This window comes from Danio aesculapii, chromosome 19 (assembly GCF_903798145.1).
Source record: "Danio aesculapii chromosome 19, fDanAes4.1, whole genome shotgun sequence".
In the NCBI taxonomy this organism is placed as follows: Eukaryota; Metazoa; Chordata; class Actinopteri; order Cypriniformes; family Danionidae; genus Danio; species Danio aesculapii.
The window spans coordinates 2875832-2892657 of record NC_079453.1 but is presented as its reverse complement, the minus strand read 5'-3'; the positions used below and the strand labels follow the sequence as shown (position 1 = coordinate 2892657).

Sequence of the window (16826 nt, the reverse complement as noted above, 5' to 3'; positions counted from 1 at the left end):
TGAATTATATAGGCTATATAAAGGCCTATATATCTTTCTAGTATATTTAATATTTCTTCTTAAATAGTACATCTTTCTAGACCTCTGTAAGCAATAAAATAAAATAATTTGTGAGCGCGCGCAGGAGGAATGCTTTATAAGACCTTCTTTTGTGGATTACTCAAATCAGGCTTTAAATGCTGCTCAACTTCCTTTAAACATACACTCAAATTACTGTTTATAATATTTGTTGTGATAAAGGCGTATAAAAATGTCTTAAAGTCTTTTTTGCACCCCACCATACTTAAGCAAAACTTATTGCAATTCATGTTCTGCAAATTTGCACTAAATTAAGTGTTTCTCATTGCCATGAGTAGCCTAAATGAGATCAGAAACTGGATTATAGGCGCACATGAATCTCTGTTGTGAATGAGATGAAAGAGGACAGAGCTCGTGGACGATGTTCATCTCCTGTTGTGTGTGAAGCTGCTGCTCCACCACGTGCAACACCCACTTCCGCCCTCCATCCACGCCCTCGCCAACCCGGGTTAAAAACTCTGACGCATAATAAAAAAAACACAGGTTTTAATATTTATATTTAATATTTAGTTCATTTAAATTGATTTATTTGTGTTAAATGTTGCACTGCGTGAAAAAAAACATCCACCAGCATCTCATTAGAATAAAATATTAGTTACCCTTACATGGGTTTCCCAAATAATAATAAAAAAGAATAGTAAAGGTTGACTCCCCCGTCCCTCCTTCCACTTGTAAACAATTACCAGCGCAACACGTCACCGAGATGACATCATCGCCGAACGCGCATTCCCGTGGATTTCAGCTGATCTGATTGGTCGCACGGGATCTGGTGGATCTTCAAAGCCCGAGCCGAAAGCATTTGTGCAGCGGTGGGCGGTAAAAGTCTCCAAAAGAGCCGAGGGACTTATAAATGTAAAGACCTTTCGCAGGTGATGGCAACTTCACTTCTTGGGGTGAGTACAGATGCATCTCTATGCGTTAAGCTGGCTGGGACATTTTTCGTGCGTCTGTTGGGGATTTTCAACTGAAATGAGACGAATTTAAGATTATTTAATCTGATGTTTACATTAATATACGATAGTGATATGACTGATGGTGCGTAATCCGTGCGTAATGCTGACCTGTTAGGCTAGATTAAGGTTACAGGAGCATGCTGAAGGTTTCCGATTCTTAAACTGTTGATTGGAAATAATGTTCGTCGAATATTTCTTTGAAGACCACGGGATCAAATTATTCCTAACTAAAAAAGGACATTAAAGAGAATCGATATAGGCATATTTCATTATGGTTTTGCTGGGTCCTTAATACATAAGGTTTACATATATTTAAACTGAGTCAAGTGTTGTCTTAAAGGATCAGACTGTAAAACTGGTTCCAACTGGAACTTTTTGTTTTTATGAGCTGTGTTGCCGATGGCAGTACAGACTCGGTAAAGTTTAATACAAGAATAAAAACACAGCGGGATGAATTTAAACAACTGCAACTTTTGCTTTGGTAAATAAGTCGATTTAACGCAACAAAAAAGGTCCAGCGTGATTAACTGCTGTATTTTCATGAACTATAATGATTTCTTTGGAAAAAATATAATTGTGAGAATACTAGTCTAATTGTGCGCGTTTTCATAAAGTGTTTATAATTTGCAATGCACCAAAGTCCTTGGTATAGTTTCTGTCTTGAAACAATGTGTTTTTATGCGAACAGGAGGAACCGAGGGTAGGATCCACTCCATTGGCCATGTTAGCAGCAACCTGTAACAAAATCGGGAGCTCGAGTCCCTCCTCGGACAGCGGCTCGTTTGGGAAAGGCGGCTTTCACCCGTGGAAACGCGCGGCGCCCAGCAGCTGCTCTCTCTCTCCGTTCGGCACGCAGAGGAACGACACTTTCAGCGCCAACAGCTCGTTCTCCTTAACGGGCACCACCACCTCCACCAGCCCGTTTGGAAACGAATATCCGGTGTTTCAAACTTCAGTCGCCAACAGTTCTCAGGACCCGAGCGCGCAGTCAGTGTTCATCTCAAAAGTGGACTCTCTCCAGGGGATTTACCCAAGGATGAGCGTCGCGCACCCGTATGAAACGTGGTTTAAATCCGCGCATGCTGGCATCTCCTCCGGGGATGGAAGCGGATCCTCCTGGTGGGATGTTGGCACAGGTTGGATTGATGTTCAAAGCGCAAACGGTGCCGCGCTCCAGACGTCTTTGCATTCGCCCCTGAGCGGCTATAACTCAGACTATTCCTCCCTCACTCATTCCGCGTTCAGTGCCAGCCCGTCTCCACATCTCCTGAGCAGTGGGCAGCACCTGATGGACGGGTTCAAACCAGTTCTCTCCGCCACCTACACAGACAGCAGCCCTGGTGCCAACAGCGCGGTTTTAGCAGGGTCTCCTGTGGTGCCGCTGGCCGGGTCTCCGCGTTCCTCCACCAGGCGCTACTCTGGCAGAGCGACCTGCGACTGTCCGAACTGTCAGGAAGCGGAGAGGCTGGGGCCCGCGGGGGCCAGTCTGCGCAGAAAGGGCCTTCACAGCTGCCACATCCCGGGTTGCGGGAAAGTATACGGAAAGACCTCTCATCTCAAGGCGCATTTGCGCTGGCACACCGGTGAGAGGCCGTTCGTGTGTAACTGGCTCTTCTGTGGGAAGCGCTTCACCAGATCCGACGAGCTCCAGCGGCATTTACGCACACACACCGGGGAAAAGAGATTCTCCTGTCCAGTGTGTAACAAGCGCTTCATGCGCAGCGATCATCTCAGTAAACACGTAAAAACGCACAGCGCCGGGGAACCCGGGTCTAACGGGGTTAAAAAGGGCAGCGATACCGACAGCGAACAGAGTGTACCGGGCAGCCCAGCCTGCCAGTCCCCGGAAATGATCCACAACACAGAACCCGTTCAGAACGGACTCTGAAAAGAACTAAAACGCGTTGCACGAGTGCATTCTTAAAGATAAAGGTTCATATTAGAAACAAAACATAATTTAAATATAACTTTATTCTCAAATTAATTGGAAGATGATCTGGCGCGTACAAATCTGAAGAACCGAATAATAAACAGCAGCAAACAGTTTAATCTCCAAAGAGCCGCACATTCTCTAAAATAAAGCTTCTAAAAGGGTTTGTTTCGTTTTGAAAACTTCTGAAATTAATAGTCCAAATAAAGAAAACTTTTCCACTACAAAGAACTGTTTCAGAATGGAAACCTGAGCCACAGGTGCCAATAAAGAACCTTTATATTTAGGAAAGAGCAACTCTTATTCTTGATAAGAAGTTAAGATGTTTATGTGTGTTCAAGAGGCATCGACGAGCCTTAATGTTTAAGAATGTTCAGTGCGCATTTAAAGGCCAGTGGATTTATGAGATTAGACGCAAATGTTCAAAAAAAAATTATGATAATTGACTGTAAATCTTCAGAAGGTCTCTCTCAGGTGTTCTTGGATATTTAAACTATTACTTTATGAATAAAGTGATCAAATAACCTCGTAATGCAGGTAAAAATGAAACGAACTGCTGAACTTATTTTGCGCTGCATCTCCAGATTCTCCATTCACTCCAGATCTGTTAAGGGCACTTCATTACTTAAGATACGAAATCAAGGATTTTATTTCTTAACAGCTGCACATTTGTTTTTACTCAACCAAACTGTTTTATTTTGTGCTCCTTGATTTTGAAACACAAAGTCTCTGCCCGAGTGAATCTACGGACCATGTTAAAATCCGCGCATCATCTGGAGGTCAAAAGTGCGCTTTTGTACATTAGTCTTAATTTCATCGTGCAGTTGTTATCTATGACAGTGAATCTCAACTCTTCTCAATGCAAAGTGAAATTGTACATAGGATTGTCTTAAAACTCTATTTATCATCGAGTTTGATTTGTGCTTTGAAGTCTATCAGAGTCGCACTTTGAATCTATATTTATAATTTCGGGATCGGATCAACTCGATCGTCTTTTGTTTATCATTTGTTTTATTATTATTATTTAATTGAGCATGTGTGTTTGTATTTACTGACCGTTTACTTTGAGATAATAAAGTCACATTTGACTTGGACTGTTTTATGTGTTCTGTGGGTTGGTGACTGTTTTAGTTGCGACATTTGAGTTTATTTCAGCCTACATGACCCGAAGAGAACTAGCGGTACAAGAAACAAAACAGTTAGTATAATGCATTTGAGGCTATCTGAGTTTATTTTTAATAGTGTAAAAAAAACTGAACTTAATCATGCTCTATTTTGATTGGTCTTGATACTATATTCGGTTTATATGAAATGCATTGTCTGAAATATAAACTCACAAATTAGAGAAATATTGTAAACGATGCGTTTTCATCTGCAATCTAGGATATAGAAAAGGTTTTAACCTATAATTGAAACGTCCCTTAGTGACTTTAAAACAGATCTGTATTGGAAGTTTATCTCATCCTATACCCTTGCTAAAATCATAATTACCCTAGCCTATAATTAATTCTTAAGTCAAATCACGCAAGTGTAGTTAAAAATAAAAAGTTTAGGGCCTACATCAAAATCAATTATATTTGTGACCTGGCGACATTGGATTTAATTATTTCATCAACGCTTATCTGAGTATTTAGCGCCTCTTGGTGGCAAATGACCGAACAGCAGTTCAAAAGGCCTGAAAATTATTTTAATCAAAAGTGCAAACGTTTAGAAACAATATTATTAAACATTATACATCTTATCCACCATATTTTGTAAAGCACGAGCTTATTACACTGTAAAACATGCACGATTCCAAACAATTGCTTCATGATGTCCCAAGACAAATCGATTAAGTTAATATGTAACAAATTTAAGTGAATTGAACTTAAAACAATTGGGTTGTCCCAAAAAAACCTTAATAATTGTGTTGTTTTAGCTAATTTTAAATAAGTTGTTTGAACAAACAGCAAATATGTGTGTAGTCAACTAAAGGATCAACACAAAATAGAGGAAAACAACAAAAAATATAGGCTAAAGCACCGTAATACTGTACATGCATATTGTAATAAAATATCGTTTGCAATATCAAGCTACTAAATGGACAGTGTAATACCTGTGTAAAATACCTGGAAACAAACCCCGGAGGTGTCACACATTTCGTTTTAAAATGGCGCCCGCTTTCACAGAAACTTGACTGAATTCCGAATGATAGGCTAGCCTATTATTTACCTATGCTTTTATATAAAACTACGTAAATTATGACACAGTTGACCGAAATATTGTGTTATGTTTTTATTGATTCAATTTCAACTGGCTACAACAGTACATCGGCTGGTGTGAGGAGGATTGTGTTTAATTAACCCAAAGTACATTCACAAACACAACCAAACAAACATGTGCAGTCACACTTTACACATGCTAAAGTTGTATTGCTCTTACCAGGATCTGTTCACACTACAAAAAGGACTAGACAGCATTTATTTCTAACAAAACAGAGAAAACAACTACAAATAAATACGTTTAATGTTCTCCCAATGTAAACAACATGTTAAATCTGCATTTTTATTAGCGCCAGAGGAATGCTAATTTGACCGCGAGGGTTCGTACCATGATATTGGCCCAAACGGGCCTTCAGTAGTTCACGACAACAGATAAAAATACCGACCAGCAGGTAAATAATCAACACAAATCTGTACTTACTAGTGTAGGAACAAAACTTCTTTCAATCTCCAGTTCTACCAGGGAATCATGTAGATATACAGCTTCAATTAAGCTGGCAAAGTGCAGATAATAATTTAGATCTCTGCTTTAAATATTAACACATTCAATAAACAGGAATGCAATCTTAACACTCTATTAAATAAAAATAAAAAAAACTTCAAGAGACAAAATTACTTTGATAATTAGGAATGGTTGAGCGCGTGTTGAACACTAGAGGGCGGACTAATCCAAGTCAGCAGGATAGGGGTTTCCAAACCGTGTTCAGAACTGAATACTGGCTAACTGCTTGATGCATACTGCATACTGACAATGGCACTTTAAGCATGCAGTATGCAAATAACATTTCACACCGGTGTCACATGAGCTCACAAAACAATAGATAATGCATGCTATTTTTATGATATCATTCAACGCTTGCATGCTTTTCCATAATAGTCATGCGATAAACTGGTATGCATAAGCATTCCAAATAGCACTGTACCGCTTGGTTATCATTACAAAAAATAAATGTAGCATTTTTAATGCACTAAAATTGAAAATAAATAAACAAAAATATTAAATTAAAGCACTTAAAAAGACTAAAGCATAAATAAAATGAAAAAATACACAAATAAAATAGAAAAATTTGATCAATAAAGTAAAAGCACACAAACTAAACTTAAAGAATGTCTAAAAAATAAAATCTAAAAAGTCTTTTAGCACCATTGATTATTATTTGTGTAGTAATGCCTTTCAGAAAGTGATGTTAAACACGGATGCTTCATGCTGGAAATGTCGAGCTTATCGCATTGTGGAACAAGACATGCTTTTTTTTAGCATGTTGGACATGCTTGCAAATGCATTAAAGCCCTGTTTTCTGCATGCACACAGCAGAAATACACTGTAAATTATTACTAGAAGAACAACTTGAGAGTGCTTGGTCCTTTAGACTTGTTTTCCAGTCCAAATATCTTAAAATCAAGATGTATTTAATTGAGAAGCAAAACAAAATGCTTTGTTTTCTTAAAGATATACTAAAAACAAGACAAAAATCTGCCAGTAGGGTCAGTAAAATATTGTTATACACTTGCTTTATGTTTAAAGCATAACCAAATATACATATGTTAAATATCCTAATTCATTTTGCTTCTCGAGTTAACATATCTGGGTTTGAGAATGTTTAAATGTTTATTCTGGAAAACATTAAATAGGGTTACACTTTATTTTAAGGTGTCCTTGTTAGTTACACTCCTAAAATTAATTTAAGAGGGTAAAATTGATTAACTACATGTACAGTTTCATGCAATTTATTCATCCCCACACAAATCGATTAAGCTAACTTAATACATTTAAGTAGATTGAAAATAAAACAATTACGTTGTCCCCCCAAAAATCAAAAGAATTGTGTTGTTTCATCTAATTTTAAAGGGCACCTATGGTAAAAAATCTACTTTTCAAGCTGTTTGGACAGCCATATGTGCATGTATGGTGTATAGAGCGTCATATTGGGGTGATATAAGCACACTTCGATTTTCAATTTAACAACATAAAAACGGTGGACCAATTGGAGCGGTTTTCAAATCGACCGCTGCCTGACGTAGGAGAGCAGTCCCCCCGCCCACCAATATTGATTGACAGGCGCGTCATCATATCCTCAGTTGGTTGATTCACGTCCGCCATTTTCAGCGTGAGTCGAAGCGATATCACTAAAGGAACACGCTAGCTCTATTTTTAGATGCAAGGCTCATTGGGCTCAACACAAGATCAATATTCTCCACATTATCGCTCTAATCGGAATTATTGATTGTATCTTTAGGTAGGTTTGCAAACATGTGTACTTCTCATTGAGTCTACCTTATACTTCAGCCGTTTGCATTTCTCGCGATCCCAGAAGCTCCCTGTGATCTTAACTAGCATGCGTTTTAGAATTCTAAACATAGGTTTCTATCAGGGTACACTCAAATCGACGGCTGGGCGCCGCGGACCGCTGCAGAAACCTATGTTTAGAATTCAAAAATGCATGGCGCAACGATTCGGGACACTTCATGTTTCTGCTGCGCCACAGAGAGTGTCTGGTGTGCCGTGTCGCGGCTTCGAGCGGCGCATCCGGTGCCTCAGTCAAAGTTAATTCAGTGTGCGTGGTTATTAGTTTCTGTGTACAAGCTCGGCACTTGAAACTAGCACACAGTTGGCTGTAAAACTATACAAAGACACATGATTTTGTACTCTCTGCTTGGTCTGTGTCCGAGTCGTACATGTACGACTGAATGGTGATCCTCTCTCTCTCCTTCTCCGTCTTCCTGTCAGACTGTTGCAAACGCAGAGTGGGTGAGCTCATGGCCCCGCCCCCTTGTTACATTGGTGGGAAGCCGAAACTAATTTACATGTGAAGCAACACACCCCTAAATCAGCGAGCTGTGGACACGCCCCCAACATGACACTTTTAACACATTATAATAAAAAAATCTGAATTGTGTTTTAAACTGAACCTAAACTGGCACACTCAGAAGAACCTTAATATTAATATTAAATCATAAAAAAGAGGTAAACTACGTGCCCTTTAAATAAGTAATTTAAACAAGCAGCAAAATCTGCATATTTGTGCTTACTTATACAGTGTGCTTACTATATATTATGGTTAGGTTTAGATTTAGCTGCATGCAACTATGCATAATTACTATTTTATGTACATATAACAAGGACACCTTAATATAAAGCGTTACTAAAACTGTAAATTCAGTTCTCGCAGTGTACAACAAGTAGTTTACATGTAGTGTATACTGTGTTTCATTGAATTTACTACATTTTTAAGGTAACTGGTTGCCAACAGGCGGCACGGTGGCTCAGTTCAAGAAGGTTGCTGGTTCAAGTCCCGGCCGGGCCAGTTGGGATTTGTGTGGAGTTTGCATGCTCTCCCCGAATTGGCCTGTGTTTCCTCCGGGTACTCCAGTTTCCCCCATAGTCCAAACACATGTACTATAGGGGAATTGAGGAAACTAAATTGGCCGTAGTGTACGAGTGTGTGCGTGAATGCAAGAGTGTACGGGTGTTCCCAATACTGAGATGCGACTGAAAGGGCATCCGCTAGGTATAACATATGTTGGAATAGTTGGTGGTTCATTCCGCTGTGGCTACCTCGGGAATAGGGAGTGAGCCGAAGGAAAACGAATGAATAAATGGTTGCAAACAATAAATATGGGCTAATTTGAAACAAATTAAAGTTTGACTTAATTTATTTGTCTAAATCCAGCCCATATAAATAGTTTACAACCAGCTACCTTAAAAAAATGAGTCAATCCAATGCTTATTTTTTTTCAGTGTACAAGCAGTGTGCTAGTATGCTATTCTGAACACAGCCAGAGTCTGTAGTGTAAAAACTCTCTCACATCCACCAATGGATGCAAATGAACAAACTATAAGCGTAAAAAAACAGAGAGACGACTGGAGAAGCACAGAAAAATGGCCCAGAAACCACACAAGTTTAACAGGAATCTTCATATCTCTCTCTCTCTCCTGCTCTTAATGCCACTGAAGATAATAAATTAGACACGTAACGAAAAGAAGCCTCAGTAAAGCCACTGAAGATACCGCTGTGGTGAAGTAAGTGCTTCAGGATTGTGTTTTCATTCAGGTAGTGCTTGTTTGTGTCCCTACCAGGCGTCCCCGATGGGCATCTTGTGTGTGTGTGTGGGTATGTGTGTGTGCATCTCCACCGGGTGGTTGGGCAGACGGTCTCTCCTGTAGGTGATGGTTTTCTCGCTGCTCGTCGGGATGTAAGATGAGTCCTGTAATATGAGATTCAACAACAGACAGAGATCAGCGATAGTTCATGCATGTCTATTTTATTTCTGAAAGCTTTATTTTATCAGCAAAACCTCTTTGTAATTTCAAGTTTGTGTTCTTTTATGCATTAATTTGCACCAATAGTGATAGTAAACACATTCATTATGCTATAAATACTAGAGTATTGATGCTCTGAATCAATTCCTTCAGCTTAATCCCTTTATTCATCAGGAGTCGCCACAGCGGAATGAACCGCCAACTTATCCAGCATATGTTTTACACAGCAGATGTCCTTCCAGCTGCAACCCAGTACTGGGAAACATCCAAACGCACTCATTCACACACACTCGGACCAATTTAGTTTATTCAATCCCCTACAGCGCATGTGTTTGGACTGTGGGGGAAACCGGAGCACCAGGAGGAAACCCACGCCAACACGGGGAAAACATGCAAACTCCACATAGAAATGCCAACTGACCCTGGCCGGGACTCGAACCAGTGACCTTCTTGCTGTGAGGCCACAGTGCTAACCACTGCGCTACAGTGTTGCCCCCACAGGAATACATAATAATAAATAATTATGTCGAAAATACTTATTCTAAATTGTAATACTACTTTGATCAAATGAAGTCATTGTAATACACACACACACACACACACACACACACACACACACACACACACACACACACACACACACACACACACACACACACACACACACACACACACACACACACACTTTTTAGTTCTCTCAAGGCTGCATATAATAAACAGTTGACGAAAAAACCACCAATATAATTTTTAATAAAATTAATATTAGCACTTTGGAACTTGCAGGATAATATGTATATCTTCATATATAACGTACATTTTAATTTTCTCAAGATTTTTGTGATTTATACCTATGCGTTTAAGTTAAACAGCATCATTAATATTTAATGACATTAATATTTAATGACGAATTCAATTTATGCCACTGCATTTGAGGTAAAAAAAATATGAATGATGCTGATATAAAATTCACGACACAGTTATAATGACAATCATGTTTATGACGGATTTATGACACGTTATGTTGTCGTGACAATTTCGAGTTGAAATGTTGTCGAGTTGTTATGATGTGTATGTCAAATTGTCATAACAAACACATCTCAAACAATGTCATCACTGAAAATGGCATAAATGAGCTAATGACACTTAATAAGAGTTGTCATAAGCATGCATACAATCTTATTTATATCCATGAAAATAATCTAAATTTGTTTATATACAGTTGAAGTCAAAATTATTATGCTTCAGTGAAATTTTAGTCCTTTAAAATAAATTCCGAGTGTTACTTAGCTTAAAAATGTCAGATTTGTTCAACACATTTTTGCATGTAATAGTTTTAATAACTAATTTATAAGATTATATATCATTACAATGCATAATATTTTCCTAATTACTTTGCAAGATATTAGTATTCAGCTTAAAGTGCTATTAAATTAATCAGGTTACCTAGTCAAGTTATTGTATAACAATGATTTGTTCTGTAAACAATCAGATAAATATTTCTTAAAGGGGCTAATAATATTCATTCATTGATTTTCCTTCAGCTTAGTCCCTTATTTATCAGGGGTCACCACAGCAGAATGAACCGCCAACTTTTCAAGCATATACTTTTTTTTTTTACAGAGCGGATGACCTTCCAGCTGCAACCGAGTACTAGGAAACACCCATACACTCTCGCACTCATACTACGGCCAATTTTGTTAATCAATTCACCTACAGCGCATGTGTTTGGACTGTGGGGGAAACCGGAGCACCCGGAGGAAACCCACGCCAACATGAACATGCAAACTTCACACAGAAATTTCAACTGACCCAGCCGGGACTCGAACCAGCGACCTTCTTGCTGTGAGGCCACAGTGCTAACCACTGAGCCACCGTGCCACTCTGGGCTAATAATATTGACCTTAAAATTGTTTCAATAAATACTTTTACAGTAAAAACTAAAAGAAATAAGACGTTCACCTGAATAATAATCATAAAAAAATGACATCACATGGGATATATTATAAAAATTAATAATACAAATTACACAGAAGGACGAATAATTTTGATTTCAACTGTAGTAGATTCTTTGGATGTTTTAACTTTGTATTTAACTTAAACATCACTTAGCTTCATTGTGTCAAAAGTTGATGAACAACAGATGTCCACAACTGTATAAAGTTCACCTTGTGTGTGTGCTCGAACTGCGGCTCAGTCTTGGAGATGCAGGAGCGGTCTGTAATTCTCAGCAGCTGCCGGACGCCGGCCAACATCCCGATGCCCAGTGTGACGGTCAGCAGGAAGACGCTAAGAAAGGTCTTAAAGTACCGCCGGCTCCAAACACACACTGTTCAACACAGAAAACAAACCATGAAGCAGAGGAAAGCCTCCAGTTTTTATATGATCACACACTTATCCACAGGAATTTTTTTTGGAAGGCTCTAATGCTGATAGCTATCACTTAAAATATCATATTTAGTGTGATGTTTATTGGCTTTAAGTGAAAGTGGTCTTTCTAAATGAGGTGGTTACTGTCTGAGGAAAACAACGAAGATATTAAAGTGATCTCAGCAGTGTTTTCACACTCCCGTGGGATGTTTAGGTCTCTTGACTGAGCACATTCTCACTTATAAAGTCACTCACTCAAATGATGATTAGGACACAGCCCACACCCTCTCACTTCTGCCTGGAGAACAGCAGGAGCCATTGTGTGTGTGTGTGTGCTTTGTATTCCTTACATCGTGTGAACAAATGTCCCCACAAGTATAGCAATATCAGTACATTTTGACCTTGTGGGAACGCTTTTTTTGGTCCCCATGAGGGAAACAGCTCATAAATCACACAGAATGAAGTATTTTGTATATTATAATGTAGAATGTTTCCTATGAGGGTTGGATTTAGAGGTTGAGGGAGTAAATATACAGTCTGTACAGTATAAACATCATTACGTCTATGGGAAGTCCCCAGAAAGACAAGTATCCAGTTCAGTTTTGGACCCTCTGAATGAGCAGGGAGTAAAACCAGGACATTTTATTTGATTCTGGCACCACTTTAAAAGGCTGTTTGGGGGTCAAGACTTGGTTTTTAGGGTTAAGGTCAGAATTGGGTTACGGTTAGGTTCAGGGTAAGGGTTAAGCCCAATAAATACTTCTGCATCAAATGAATGCCTATAAACACAGCCGACACCATTATGGCTTGAGAGCACTGATTCTTCTGTGCTTTCTCTTTATTGGATTTCTAAAACTGTAGTTGGGGTCCTTTCGTTAAAACATTGTAAAAGGATGTAGTATTTGTGGGGGCTCGTCCGGGATATTCCACTGTGTCGGGTTACTTTGCCAGTGTTTTGAGTTTTGCTGCAACGTCGGCATAAGAAATGCACATGTTTCCTGCGAGAGCTGGCTTTAGAGATAGGATTGGGGTATGGGGGATAGAAAATAAAGTTTGTACAGTATAAAAACTATAGCAACTTATGGAATGTCCCCAAAATTCACAAAAAAAAATGTGTGTGAGTATGTGACTGTGTGTATGTTTGAGACTGTGTATGTACTTGTTATCTCTGCAATAAGATTTGCCAAAATTGCAGTTGGGGTCCTTTCGTTAAAACATTGTAAAAGGATGTAGTATTTGTGGGGGCTCGTCCGGGATATTCCACTGCGTATAGTTACTTTGCCAGTGTTTTGAGTTTTGCTGCAACGTCGGCATAATAAATGCACATGTTTCCTGTGAGGGTTTGGCTTAGCGATAGGGTTGAGGTATAGGGAGATGGAAAATACAGTTTGTACAGTATAATAGCAATAGAAACGAATGAAATGTTCCCACAATTCACAAAAAAATTATTGTGTGTGAGTATGTGTGAGTGTGTGTATATATTTGAGACTGTGTGTGTATTTGTTCTCTCTGCAATAAGATTCCCAAAATTGTAGTTGGGGTTCTTTTGTTAAAACATCATAAAACGGATGTATTATTTGTGGGGGCTCGTCCGGGATATTCCACTTTGTCGGGTTACTTTGACAATGTTTTAAGTTTAGATGCAATGTCGGCATAAGAAATGCACATGTTTCCTGTGAGAGCTGGCTTTAGAGATAGGATTGGGGTATAGTGGGATAGAAAATACAGTTTGTACAGTATAAAAACTATAGCAACTTATGGAATGTCCCCAAAATTCACAAAAATAAATGTGTGTGAGCATGTGTGATTGTGTGTATGTACTTGTTCTCTCTGCAATAGGATTCCCAAAACTGTAGTTCCTCTCGTTAAAACATTGTAAAAGGATGTAGTATTTGTGGGGGCTCGTCCGGGATCGGTGTCAAATTACTTTGCCAATGTTTTGAGTTTAGCTGCAATGTTGCCAAAAACATGCACGTTTTCTGCAACCCCGGCTCCTTCTAATTACGTACCCCTATATACATTTCTGGAGAGAGCAAAATACGTCCCAGGAGCTACGATTTTTGCAGTTTTTGTTATTGCAAATCCACCGGAGGCTGCTGTGTACGATTTTTCAGATCTCAAATTTCTCTCGAGAGTGCCATTCGCGCCTGCCGTTCTCACATAAAGCCACTAGAGGCCGCTGTCGACTGACTACCTGACGAACTGACCACTGGCATTACTTTGCCAGTGTTTTAAGTTTTGCTGCAAAGTCAGCAAATAAAATCCCAGCTCACACACATAATGTGTGTTTAGACATAGCAGGGTGTCTGAAGTTTTCTAAGACAAATATTTAAGACTTATATTATATATATATATATATATATATATATATATATATATATATATATATATATATATATATATATACTTATTCATTCATTCATTCATTTTCTTTTCGGCTAAGTCCTTTTATTAATCCGGGGTCGCCATAGCGGAATGAACCGCTAACTTATCCAGTACGTTTTTACGCAGCGGATGCCCTTCCAGCCGCAACCCATCGGCATGAACCCACAGCAGAATGAACCGCCAACTTATCCAGCACGTTTTTACGCAGCAGATGCCCTTCCAGCCGCAACCCATTTCTGGAAAACATCCACACACACTCATTCACACTCATTCACTACAGACAATTTAGCTTACCCAATTCACCTACTGCATGTCTGTGGACTGTGGGGGAAACCGAAGCACCCGGAGGAAACCCACGCGAACGCAAGGAGAACATGCAAACTCCATATAGAAACGCCAACTGACCCAGCCGAGGCTCGAACCAGCAACAGCACTACCTACTGCGCCACTGCGTCGCCATTTATACTTATATTATACATATATTTAAGTCCAAACTGAATTAAATTTAAAGACCAAAAGTAAGGTATAAAAATTTTATTGTAGCAAATTTGCAAAAAAAAAAAAATAGCACACAACACAACTAATAAAGAGCTGAATCCCAGCAAAATCTGCTTGCGTAAGCAAAATCCCTACGAGCATGTATTTCATTGAGTTCGGCCTGTTTCATTCTGGGTGACAAAGACAGAAAAATTAAGTAGATTTCAAAAAGGAAACAAAATAATCTTTATTGATTGCATTTTGAGATCTTTTAAACACAGATTTAAGACATTTTAACACTTATTAAGGCCTTATATTTATACTACAAAATTTAAGACATTTTAAGGATCTACAGACACTTTGAGATAGGACTGGGGGATAGACAATACAGTTTGTACAGTATAAAAACTCTAGAAACTTATGGAACGTTCCCACAATTCACAAAAAAACGATTGTGTGTGAGTATGTGTGTGTGTGTGTTAGTGTGTGTGTGTGTTAGTGCGTGTGTATTTGGAACCCTGTTCAGCACTGCTTCTTGGTCTCCATGGAAACCTGTGAAAGGTCAGTGTGCTACTTGAAGTCTTTGTGTTTAGACTGGACTGGATCAGAGCCAAACAGTTCAGGAACACTATATCATGTGTGTGTGTGTGTGTGTGTGTATGTGTGTGTGTGTGTGTATATATATACTGTATGTGTTGCTCTGAGCTCCAGCTGGTTTGCCGATCAGCTCCAGGCCTGAGGGAGCTTCTCCTCCAGCTGTTTTTATGTCATAACGCCACATAGCAGAAACATCTGGCTGATGCTGTTTAGGTTACAAGTAAATTTTGGAGTTCTTTTGTCCTAAACAAACCCTTTCCCCGAACCTCTTCATTAGCTTGACAATTCAATCATCACTTTTAGGATCTGTAAATTAATTAGGGGTTTGTAATGAGTGAAAAGAAATGCATCTGTTCTTCTTATGAGATCAGATATAGCCCAGTTTCCCAAATTCTGTCACCTAAAAGAAGATCTGGATAGGAATTCAAGTATTTGTGAGCTCCTCTGGACTGACTCATGGTCATGAATGGGGTTTTTATATCTACAAAGGAATTTAGGGAGGAACATCTGAGGAAATGTTTTTGCTTCAAAGCAATACAACTCTCTTTAAGCCTCCTTGAGGGATGAAAGAAAAACCTACGAGCAATAAACTGGGCTTTTGGGAGGAAATGAGCACAGAGAATGGTGAATCTTGCAAAACTACAAAAGGTCAGAGAAAAAAAATACATGTAAAAAATAATTAATTAAATATAGAAAATAAATAAATTTATACAAAATTAATTACATAAAATAAAGTAAATAAACCACATTTAAAATACATAAAAAAATTAAGATGACTACAACTGAGCACAATTCAAAGACAAAATCCCATTACTGTAAGGCAGAAGCAAAGCACTTTCTCATTACTGTAATTTAGAAAATAATGTAAGAATTGTTTATACATTATGGTACAGCAGGTTTAGTGTGATTTAATTTATTTAAATTTATGGAGTTTAGTTTTTTTTACCATTTTATTCAGATTCAATTAAATGCAATATTTATCTATTTATTTAGGGTGGGTTTTGTTAGTTTATTTAAATTTGATTGTTCTTTTTAAATATGCTTATTTATTTTTCTTATATTCACAACTTCATAAACAAACAATACACAAACAAATATGGCACAGCAGCTTTGGTCTAATTTAATTTATGAAGTTAAATGTTTTACCATTTTATTCAAATTGAGTTAAACGCAATATTTATTATTGTTTGTCTGTTTGTTTGTGAGTTTTTATTTATTTATTTATTTATTTATTTATTTATTTATTTATTTATTTATTTATTTATTTATTTATTTATTTATTTATTGTGTGTTTTATTTATTTATTTATTGGGGTTTATTTATTTATTTATTTATTGTTTGTGTGTTTTTATTTTTTATTTATTGTTTGTATTTATTTATTTGTTTATTTATTTATTTATGTGTGTTTTTATTTATTGATTTATTTATTGTGTGTTTTTATTTATTTATTTGTTGTTTGTGTGTTTTTATTTTTTATTTTAATGTTTGTGTTTATTTATTTATTTATTTATTAATGT

General features: G+C 37.9%; 2 protein-coding genes across 2 annotated transcripts in view; one reads left to right on the top strand and one right to left on the bottom strand.

Annotated features, from left to right (window-relative positions):
• The first annotated feature begins 872 nt into the window (after nt 1–872).
• Nucleotides 873–4055, top strand: sp8a (sp8 transcription factor a). The gene is made up of 2 exons (XM_056480383.1): nt 873–971; nt 1720–4055. Exons 1-2 carry the CDS (start codon nt 951–953, stop codon nt 2917–2919), a joined length of 1221 nt encoding a protein of 406 aa, XP_056336358.1. The 5' UTR covers nt 873–950; the 3' UTR covers nt 2920–4055.
• Nucleotides 4056–8151: 4096 nt separating this feature from the next.
• Nucleotides 8152–16826, bottom strand: part of itgb8 (integrin, beta 8) — a 46337-nt gene continuing 37662 nt past the window's right edge. Inside the window, exons 14-15 of the mRNA XM_056480351.1 lie at nt 11649–11809; nt 8152–9428 (exon numbers count right to left, since the gene is read on the bottom strand). Coding sequence (XP_056336326.1) covers nt 9294–9428; nt 11649–11809 — 296 coding nt within the window. The 3' untranslated portion in view covers nt 8152–9293. The remainder of the gene's footprint in view (nt 9429–11648; nt 11810–16826) is intronic.

Coding starts and splice junctions, on each gene's coding strand:
- sp8a (XM_056480383.1), top strand. CDS start 951: ATGGCAACTTCACTTCTTGGG. Junction 972..1,719: donor TGGCAACTTCACTTCTTGGG/GTGAGTACAGAT, acceptor TTATGCGAACAG/GAGGAACCGAGGGTAGGATC.